This window comes from Xyrauchen texanus, chromosome 32, assembly GCF_025860055.1.
Source record: "Xyrauchen texanus isolate HMW12.3.18 chromosome 32, RBS_HiC_50CHRs, whole genome shotgun sequence".
NCBI lineage: Eukaryota > Metazoa > Chordata > Actinopteri > Cypriniformes > Catostomidae > Xyrauchen > Xyrauchen texanus.
The window spans coordinates 30,476,574-30,488,436 of NC_068307.1; the positions used below are offsets into that span (position 1 = coordinate 30,476,574).

The 11,863-nt window shown below is 38.7% G+C and overlaps 1 protein-coding gene across 1 annotated transcript; it reads right to left on the reverse strand.

Moving 5' to 3' along the window:
• Positions 1-3,698: 3,698 nt before the first annotated feature.
• Positions 3,699-4,459, reverse strand: LOC127626363 (putative claudin-24). The gene has a single exon (XM_052102102.1). The coding sequence runs from the start codon at positions 4,383-4,385 to the stop codon at positions 3,699-3,701; it is 687 nt and encodes a 228-aa protein (XP_051958062.1). The 5' UTR covers positions 4,386-4,459.
• Between the last annotated feature and the right edge of the window lie 7,404 nt (positions 4,460-11,863).

Genomic DNA, 11,863 nt, shown 5'->3' on the forward strand with positions numbered 1-11,863 from the left:
TTGTAGAATCAGACAGTGCACACTTATGTTCGCTGTAGCATAGCGCCCCTTGTGGCTGTGGTGAGAATGCAATGCGTACTTGTGTTGCTATGCGATCACATACTTATTCTGAGTATATTTCAGCCATGAGTTTGTGCATGTAAACACGCCCAATGGTAAGTATACGATCAATCCTTTGATCTCACTGAAGAAAAATCAGGATTTAAGGGACGAGTTTCATACATATGGCTCATTATCATAAAGGAAGTGGGCAGGAAGTTGACGGCACCATGTACTCCTGATGTTGAAGGAACTGTTGTATGTAAAAGATCAGAAGATTACCATACAAACATTATAATGCCTCCATTGTAGGAGCCCAACAATGAGAACGTTCATCTGCCTGTATAAACTCGGGCCGGGGCTGTACAGCTTTATAAAAATGAGACTGAGAGCCAGCGTGAGACGATCCACAGAACCAATAGTTAAAACATACTGTATAAGAGAAGACACTAAAGGGATTTGAGAAGTACATGATGTGATTAATGCTATCAAAGGCACATTCCTCCTGTAGGACAGTATTGTAAGAGAAGGAACCAGTCAGGGTAGATCAGATTATTCACTTGCTTTTGAGAGGTTTTAAGTAAATGGACTCTAAATGGATATCTCTAATATAATAATTTGTTCTATAATCGTTATAACCTTCAATAAACCAAATGAAGATAATTGATAGTTTGGTGGAATTAAAGTGTGTTAGCAATAATAGTTTCTTTCCAACAATATTAAAAACTAATTTTGATGAAGAAAACTTCTTAAATCAGTTCATATTTACGGAAGCTCTGAACCGCAAGGTGGGAAAAAAAATATAATAATAAATAGAGTCTCAGTGTCACGTCTAGATGTGTTTAAGGGAGATCTCATTGAAGCCCACTTCGTCTGCCAGGATGCAGAAGTCCTCCACGTAGTCCTCTATAGAACTGGTATCAGTACATCTGCTGGGTTCACTTTGGTGGATCCGGTATTCTGTAACGACGTGCTGGCACTGGCAATGACGAAGACGATGACGTGAAGACGAAGAACCCAAGTGCAGTTTATTTACATACGTGGTATTCAGAAACCCTAAACCAAAACGTGAACAAAACATAAACATGAACTAGACTAGACTTGACTAGACTAGACTTGACTAGACTAGACTAGACTTGAATAGACTTGACTTGAATAGACTAGACTAGACTTGACTAGACGAGACTTGAATAGACTTGACTTGAATAGACTTGACTAGACTTGACTTGACTTGACTTGATTAGACTAGACTAGACTAGACTAGACTAGACTTGACTTGACTAGAATAGACTTGACATGACTAGACTTGAATAGACTTGACTTGACTAGACTTGAATAGACTAGACTTGAGAAGACTTGAATAGACTTGACTTGACTAGACTTGACTTGACTAGACTTGACTAGACTAGACTAGACTAGACTAGACTTGACTTGACTAGACTTGACTAGACTTGAATAGACTTGACTTGACTAGACTAGACTTGACTTGACTAGACTAGAATAGACTTGACTTGAATAGACTTGACTTGACTAGACTAGACTAGAATAGACTTGACTTGAATAGACTTGACTTGAATAGACTTGACTAGACTTGACTTGACTAGACTAGACTAGAATAGACTTGACTTGAATAGACTTGACTTGACTAGACTTGAATAGACTTGACTAGACTTGACTTGACTAGACTAGACTAGACTAGACTAGAATAGACTTGACTTGACTTGACTTGACTTGACATGACTAGACTAGACTTGACTAGACTAGACTTGACTTGACTTGACTTGACTTGACTTGACTTGAATAGACTTGACTAGACTTGACTTGACTAGACTTGACTTGAATAGACTTGACTTGAATAGACTTGACTTGACTAGACTTGAATAGACTTGACTAGACTTGACTTGACTAGACTAGACTAGACTAGACTAGAATAGACTTGACTTGACTTGACATGACTAGACTAGACTTGACTAGACTAGACTAGACTTGACTTGACTTGACTTGACTTGACTTGAATAGACTTGACTAGACTTGACTTGACTAGACTAGACTAGACTAGACTAGAATAGACTTGACTTGACTTGACTTGACTTGACTTGACATGACTAGACTAGACTTGACTAGACTAGACTAGACTAGACTTGACTTGACTTGACTAGACTTGACTTGACTAGACTAGACTAGACTTGAAACAGTTACAAACACAATTCCTGACCAAGACACAATGGAAAACATGAGTCTTAAGAACATGGACATGGGAAACATCAACCAATGAACAGCGAACTATAAACAAGATAACAAGACAATGACCATGAACCAATTATATAACAGAACTAATAACAAGACTACAAACCACATGAACATGGAGGGAAACAGGAGGATCACATGACCGGGGAACCACATGACATTAAACAGGAACTAAACTTTACAAAATAAAAGACATAAACACAAAACATGAACAGAAACACGTCTAGACATGACACTCAGTTCCTTCCTGAGGTTGTAATTTTTTTTTCTCTCTTCCAAAAATGTTTTTATTAAATCCTCGTGGCAGTACGGGAATGTCATGTGCAGACTTTCATGGTGGAATTTAATTATAATAATATATTTGAATATAACAAGTTGTCTATGCTTTTGAAACACGGTCTACTGCAGAAGTGAAGAGCTCCAGATGAAGAATGTCAAATAAATATCCAAATATTAAAATAACCGCATGCATTATAGAAAAAGGTTAAGGTTCACGAAGGAACTGAGACACTATTTTTTGTTTTTTCACCTTTATTTTTTTTTCCACCTTGCGGTTCAAAGCTTCCGTACATGTTATCTACAGTATCATTAATATGTGATCCTTTTGACTTTTTTGACATAATGCCTCATATGTTTCTTACAGATATATCCTCATAAATATGCATGTTTAAAGAAAATTAAGCAAATTGCACAAGCCTTTATAAGAAAAAAAAATCATAAAAACTGACATTTGTTGGCATTATGTGAGCACTGACTGTTACATCACAATATATACATAAAATCACCCGGTAACCTTTTTATATATCACATAGAGACAAACATTCAACTCATTTATTTACTAATCACGGCAGCTTTGGTACATTGCTTTGAGATATCAAACATCACATATGATGGTTTTGAAAAGTAAAAATATACACACTGACAAGCTTGACGTTGCATCCGGTATCAGAGTAATATTTGGATAATTAGCATAAAATTGTCTTTCTTATAATGACTTTGTAGTTATAAAAGTCTAAGTTGCACTTTCTTGGAAAGTTTGTATATTTCATTTTCATGATTAATAAATTGCGAAAAAATGTCAGTAGAATTGCAAGAACATGGTCACAAATGTGCAAACCTCACCACTGTTCAACCATGTTGAAATTAAAACTTCAAGCTTTTAAAGTGATTTACAAAAATGTCACAACGATATATGTACAGATGATTTAACATCTTAATTATTACATGAACATTAAGTCTAATCTGCCAAAAGAATGTGCAGGAAACAGCAGCACTGTATTCACAAACTACTTTTAAAACTCAGATCTGATCTATGCCGATCAATACATTATTATCGACCCAAAACATTAGTTGATGCCAAATGAATGATACGTGCCTAACCGACCAGAGGGAAGGTTCATGGCCTCATTTCCTCACACATATTCTCTCCTTCTTCCTGGAGAACGTTCTGGATTCATAATGTGTGTTCTGTTAAGCGTCATTGATGGGATTAGCGGGCATGCTTCATTTTGCAGCCATATGCAGGAGGTGACGAGCAGGAAACCAGCGATCAAATGCAAACACCCTGCCGTCCAGCCGAAGAAGAGTGCGTCCCCAAACTCCCAACGTGGAACCACACTGGGCACGCTTTCATCGAAAAACCGCAGAACCGTCAGGTGTGCAACGTACGACACGGGCACCAGCCCGAGTATTCCAGCGACAAAGCAAAAAATTCCACCGAGCATTTTAAGGGTCCTCTTGGCTTCGAGTGTCTCGGTGCGTTTGCAGCTGTTGACCAGGTAGATGCCCGGGATTGCGAACAACAACCCGAGTAGACCGATCGCCACAGTCGTACACATCAAAATTCTGGCCAGGCGGATATCAGAAGGGAGACCCAACAGACTGTCGTAAGGTCTGCACTCCGTAATGCCCAGTTCCTGGACCACACATGTTTCCCACAATCCCAGCTCGAACCTCTCTGTCGGAAGAAGCTCCGTGGAAAGCGTGAGCCATTGGGACATCATGGTGGTCATGAGAGAACACAACCAGGCGCCTAAAGAGAAAAAGACCCCCAGCAACTCCAGAGCACAAACTCCAGGGTCCATAGCAGCTCTGTCCATGTGCTGCACTCCGCAACTCTTCTCCTCCTCCTTTCAGTCTTCTAGTTTACCCGCAGAAAGGCCTAAAACAAAGACACAACCGAACACTTACTTGAGCTTTAATGAGGAGGTTTGTGTCTGCTATAAGCCTTCAATGTGAATGGCACGTCATCTTTCCTCGGGTGGGCAGAAGCGTTCTGAAATGTGGCCCTCCCTTGCAGTGACTGCACTGACCAGATCTCTCTCAGAGACAAAAACAACAACATCATTCACACATGCAGATCATTTCCAAACACACAGCCACACTCAAGCAAATGCAGACAGAATGCAATGAAAGTGTACACTGTTTTTGGAGAGCTTAAGAGAGAATTTGAGTGTGTGATCCTCGAATAGAGCACAGGTTGTGTCACTACACAGATTTTGGCCCATTTTGGTTAAGAATTGCTGGTACTGCTGGTTCAAGTCCTCCTGGGAAGTTATGATGAGTAAATAATATAATGATTCAGTTGGAAAGAAACTTTCATGTTTCACTTACTAGTGAAGGCAGGACATTTTAAAGCACCAATGCAACAAAATGAAGAGCAAAGCCATGTCTTAAGTGCATAATTAAGGCTTTATCTGCCTATTTTATCATTCTGGTGCAGCCACATTTAATTATTGGAAATATAGTTTTGTTGCAAATGCTCATCACTACATTAACCAGCTTAATTAGGCTTATTTATTATATATATTTACTTACATATATATGAGTTATTCTTCATTAACATACCCCAATAAAAAATGCATAGAAACTAAATTGCACATCAAGTAAAACTGAATTAATACCAACAACAATTTGCTTCTGCCATGATGCTTAAATCAACATATCCCCAACTCGAAAAGTTGGGGCTCGAAGAAAATTCGAAGAAGATTCCCACTTGTAATTATGACTTTAGAAGACATCATCATACTCAGGGCCGGACTGGGATACAATTTCAGGCCGGGAAATCCTACACCCATCCAGGCCATCCTATGCACCTAAATAAAATTTAGAAACACGGACAACCTTGTTTTTTTTCCCCCTAAATTACATTTATTTCACAGTATGACCATAACATAAAAACATAAACAACCAACCTAGAAGTAAAGCAGTCCTAATATCAAATGGGTCTGCACATAACGTACATACAAGCATTTACTCTAGAAGTCCAAAGCTGTTTCTACCTCTCTACTTCTCTGACCTGCACTTGAAGCCCTGAACAGGTCAGTAATTTTGCAACATTTTGCTGCTTCTTGGAGTGCTTTCTTTTTTTTTGTCCTTTCCCTCTCTGCTCCACCTGGCCGTTTTCTCTCCATCATCGGGTGCTGCTCGCATTTTCTGTTGAACCGTTTGTCTGAGGCGTAAAGTCGATTGTTATTAATATTAACAATCATTTTATTGAATGACGAATTAAAAAATGATCACTGGTAAAGGTAGTAATATAAAATAATAATAATAAAAAAATATTTTTAAAAACGCTGGCTGGCAGCAGGCCAACTTAGTCACCAGGCCAGCGGGAATTGTCCCGGTGCTCCTGATGGCCAGTCCGGGCCTGATCATACTGTATATCAAAGTATCATCTGCTAAACCAGAGACAGTTTAGCTGAGACAGACCACTTGTATTGAAATGAATGGGAGAAATTGGTACATCCAAAATGTGGCGTGTAGGTAAGGATGTCTCCTTAAGCTGGCGTCACACTGGCAACTTCCCCCGACTCTCTCTCTCTCTCCTAACGTCACGTGAAGCTCGCTGAAATAAAAACAGAAGAGTCACATGAACATAAACTATTGAAATAGAATGATTTAGGATGTGACTCATGGAGTAACTTTACCTTGTGAATGTGTGTAATTGTGTTTTATCTACGGGGCTTTCTGTTGAACGTGTTTGTCCATATGCTTTCGGGTAGTAAAGGATTTACGTCAAATAAAATAAAGTTCTGCATCTTCTATCTGACTGTATCGGTCATTTTAGTGTAGGAGAACCCTAGATAAACACTTGTTGACAGAATCACTAAGGACTACAATCGCTGTTTGATATGCGGCTATGAGTCCGCTATGAGGACAGAAATAATTTTTTTTGTGTTTGATGTTTGATGTGCTTTTCCAGTTCTCAGAGCCATTAACTCAGGATTGAGTCCCGCTGACAGACGCTAATTTATGCTCCGTCTCTTACCTATTGACGGCAATGATGTAAATGATGTAAAAATGCTGGAAATATCAGCTAGTGTGAAATCACTTGTTGGTTAACTTGAGAACGTGCAAGCGGTTTAGCTGGTACAGCCTACAACAATACGATTTTGCAATATTTCGCATAATCTTATCCAACAGTTTTGGAGATGTTGATCTTTTCACATTCAAGTAGACAGGATGCCAGGGAGATCTCCCAAGATTGCCTTAAAAAGGGACCTTGCTCAACCAAAGAAGTTTTTACTGTGAGCCTCTATGTGGGCTGGATACTCATGGGTTGAACATGACAGCTGAGATTAGACAAATACTTCTAAATCCAGATAAAATCCTTCCACTCAGAGCTCACTGCTGATCAGACTGTAGTTGCGCAATAATATATGTGAATTTCAACACTTGAATTAAGTCTTTCATTTAGTTTAGAAAAAGGCTTGATGACTCTCAAGTTAACTCTGGGTCACGTAGTCTAAGAGTTTAACCCCTCTTCTCCCCCTTACAACAATTTACCATAGTATCCATAGTTTTTCCAAAATGCTATAGTTATTGTTAATACTGTAAAATCCTAATTAATTACTTTAGAAGAAGGTTTCAGTCATGGTGATATAATACTTAAACTAGCCTAAAGTGGTAAGCTGGTCTCCTGTCCTGGCCAAGCCGGTTAATCAGGTCTGGTTTGATGGTTTCGAGGGATTTGGGGCACTTATCAGATAGTCAGGCAGTCGGCTGACCTGCTCAATCAGCTAAACAATAGCTCGGCTAGGCGAGGAGACCAGCAAACCACCTAAGACAGCGTTGTGTGAGGTAGGGCTAGCTGAAGCGCGATCTGCTGTTTTGTCACAGTAGAGTTGCATTTTGGGATATAGAGCTGCCTAAACCAAGGTATAATAAATTTTTCTGCGTTCAGGTGTCGTAATCAAATGAGTCCATCCCGTGAAATCCCCATCTGACGTCATAGCGATACCACTGGCTCAAACTACTACTAATAGACACTTCATTCAATGCCAGAGTAGAAATCCTACTGTATGTTGATATAACTTTGTAAATACGATATTTACTGACCTTTAAATCATAAATTACGCATACAGTGGCAAGAAAATATGTGAACTCTTTGGAATTAGTTTTCTGCATTAACTTGTCATAAAATGTGATTGTGCGTAACCTAAAAACACACACAATTATAATCTTTCATGTCTTTATTGAACACATCCCATTAAAACAGTGCTGTGGATAAAGTAAGTGAACCCTTGGATTTAATAACTGGTCGATCATCTGTTGGCAGCAATAACCTCAAGCAAGTGTTAAAGCTGCGAATTAGACCGGCACAACGTTCAGAAGGAATTTCGGACCATTCTTCCTCACAGAACTGCTTCAGCTCTGCCATATTCTTGGGATATCTGGTGTGAACAGCTCTCTTGAGGTCATTACACAGCATCTCTATTGGGTTAAGATCTGGGCTCTGACTGGGACACTTTTTTTGAAGCCCTTCTGTAGTAGATTTAGTTTGATGTTTATGGTCATTTTAGTTTGATGTTTATGGTCCAATTTATACGGAGCTTCAACTGGCACACAGCCACCCTGACATGATCCTGTATATCTTGATAAACATAATTTTTCAATTTTCAGGCCCGAATCAGCAAACCAGCCCCAAATCATGATGGTCCCTCCACCGTACTTCACCGTTGGAATGATGTTTTCATGTTGGCATGAGGTGCCCTTTTTTATGCCATACGTAGTGCTACGTGTTCCTTCCAAACAATTCAACCTTAGTTTCATCCGTCCACAAAATATTTTCCCAGTTGCATTGTGGAGTGTCAAGGTGGTCTTTGGCAAACTTCAGGTGCACAGCTATCTTTTGTTGGAAAGCAGCGGCATCCTCCATGGTGTCCTGCCATGAACACCAAACCCGTTTAAAGTTTTCCGTACAGTAGACTCATGGACAGAGTTAACCAGTTTCAATGATGTCTTCAAGTAATTGCTGTCACTCTGGTGACTGGAGAATGGTAATGGATTTATAGACAAATGGAAGTTTTTGGGGTACACCTGACCTGCTAAAGATAGATAGACTCAATCCCTCCAGGGAAGGTGCAGCTCTCCTCTCTAGTAATTTGGCTCATAGTCTTAATAGTGATAGTATTTGACTAACAGGGGCCCAGGTCAGGAAGCAGACAAACTGTTAATCAGAACATTTGCTAGCTGCCTTGAGACGTTGCACAGGTCACATAAACTACAAAACATAGAGAGTGTATCTCCTAGATATCTCATAGAGACTGTGTCTGTTCCCCGAACTACCAAACACAAACCCCTCACTAAATAATTTAGAAAAAAATGGATTCAGTTCAAACTTGAACAAAACAAACAATTAAAGATAAACATAATATAAATGTTGGGCTACTAAACATTAGATCTCTTTCTACCAAAGCACTAATTGTTAATTAAATGATTACAGATTATAGTTTGGATGCTCTCTGTTTGACTGAAACCTGTCTTAAACTGGAAGAACATATTAGTTTAAATGAATCTACTCCCCCAGGTTATTGTTATAAACATGAGCCTCGTCTGAAGGGTTGAGAAGGAGGTGTTGCTACAACACCTCCAATTTACAGTGAAGTTTTTGGTACTCAGAGGACAGGATATAAAAATGTACCCTTGCTACAGTATATAGATCACCAGGGCCTTATTCTGATTTCCTTGGTGAACAGACTTTGTAGTTACTGTAGATAGAGCTTTAATTGTTGGTGACTTCAACATTCACATAGATGATGAAAATGACATATTATGATTAGCATTTATCAATATTCCCAACTCACTTGGAGTCCACGTGACAGGTCCAACTCATCGCCATAAAAATAGGCTAGATTTAATTCTGTCATATGGAGTTGATGTTGATACTATAGAAATTATATCCCAGAGCGATGACATCTCAGATCATTACCTCGTCTCTTGTTTGATGTGCTCAGCTAATGTCACTCAATCTAGACCATGCTATCGTTCAGGTAGAACTATTCTTTTGACCACTAAAGACAGCTTCACTATTAATCTTCCAGAATTGTCTCACATACTCAGTAAGCCAAAAAGTCTAGAAGAACTTGTAATGACAGAAAATGTATATACAGTCTTCTCTAGCACTTTTTTTATCCCCTTTTCTCCCAATTTGGAATGCCCAATTCCCACTACTTAGTAGGTTCTCGTAGTGGTGTTTTTACTCACCTCAATCCAGGTGGTGGAGGACAAGTCTCAATTGAGACCGTCAGTTCATACATCTGATCACGTGACATTGTGCATGACACCGCAGAGACTCACAGCATTTGGAGGCTCATGCTACTCTCCGTGATCCATTCAAAACTTTTCACACGACCCATTGAATGCGAGAACCCCAAATCGTGACCAGGAGGAGGTTACCCCATGTGACTCTGCCCTCCCTAGCAACCGAGTCAATTTGGTTGTTTTGGAGACCTGGTTGGAGTCATTAAACACGTCCTGGATTCAAACTCGCGACTCAAGTGTTGGTAGTCAGTGTCAACACTCGTTGAGATATCCGGGCCCCCTTCTGTAGCACACTTAATAGTGATTAATACTCTTAATATCCCCCCCCCCCCCCCCCCCCCCACCCTCCCCTTTGAAAGTGAAAAGAAAAAAGCCCTGCACCATGGTACAATGATCACACTCATGCCCTCAAGAGAGAAGCTCGGAAAATGGAGCACAAGTGAAAGAATACAAAATTAGAGGTATTTCGCAGTGTGTGGAAGGATAGTGTCTGTAGCTACCAGGTTAGCATATTTTAGCAAACTCATAGAAAATAACCACAACATTCCTAAGTGTTTATTCAGTACTGTGGCTAAATTGGTTAGGAATAAAGCATCAACTGAACAAGATATCAATTTTCACAGTATGTCAGAAAACAGTGTCTCATAATTTTGTTCACAAGCAACTTCAGTCCTTTGCTGTCATAGGTAATGAAGAGCTAACAAAACTTATAAAAAAAAACGAAATCCACAACATGGATGATAGATCCAATACTAACTAAGCTCTTAATAGAGGTATCTCCTGTAATCTCAGAACCTCTCCTTAATATTATTAAACTCCTCACTATCCTTAGGACATGTCCCAAGAATCTTTAAAATGGTAGTTATCAAATTACTTATTAAGAAACCACAGCTTCATCCTAGAGAATTGGCTAATTACAGACCAATTTCAAATTGACCATTTTTGTCAAAAATACTACAAAAGGTACTGTCCTCCCAACTATGTTCATTTCTACAGAGAAATTGAATATATGAACAATTTCAGTCAGGATTTAGGCCTCATCACAGTACAGAGACTGCACTATTCAGAGTTACAAATGACTTGCTCTTATCATCTGATTGCTGCTGCATTTCACTTCTAGTGCTTTTAGATCTTAGTGCTGCATTCGACACGATAGATCACGACATTCTCTTGAATAGGCTGGAGAATTATGTGGGCATTTGTGGAGTTGCATTAGCATGGTTTTGGTCCTATTTAGCAGACCGCTCTTTGTCTATGTAAATGAGGAATTGTCAAAACAAACAAAAGTAAAATATGGAGTGCCACAGAGATCAGTTTTAGGGCCTCTGCTTTTCTCCATTTATATGCTTCCCCTGGGAGATATTATCAGGAATGATAGCCAACTCCTGACTCTAATTAGCTTTTGTTGATGTTATTATCCTAGAGGGTTCACATACTTTTTCCAACCTAAACTGTGAATGTTTGAATGACGTATTCAATATGTAAAAGAACACAAGAATACAATAATATGTGTGTTATTAGTTAAAACAGATTGTGTTTGTTCATTATTGTAACTTAGTTGAAGTTTAACCCTGATTCTAAGATCAGTTTATACATAAATGCAAGTAATTCCAAAGGGTTCACATACTTTTTCTTGCCACTGTCATAGTATATAACCAAAGCTGTAGATCATGAAATTTAGCATTTCTTGTTCTGTGTGTTTTTCAGTTAGCTTACAATTTGCATGTTATCTGCTACAGAATTACTAAACCACAATATTGCAAAATATATAACATTTTAACACACCTAAATGCACACCAGCAATTATGAGGGACCAGCTGACATTTCTGTGCAGTGTAAATATATGTATGTAATATATATATATATATATATATATATATATATATATATATATATATATATATATATATATATATATATATATATATTTATTTTACCCCAAAGTAAATGTGTCCTGAGCAGGTTTGAGTACATTTAAGTATATTTAGCTAAATCAAACTTCTCTAAAACATGTCTTTAATGTCTTTAATGC

Bases quoted from the DNA above. Each gene is read 5' to 3' on its own strand.
- LOC127626363 (XM_052102102.1), bottom strand. From the start codon at position 4,385: ATGGACAGAGCTGCTATGGACCCTGGAGTTTGTGCTCTGGAGTTGCTG.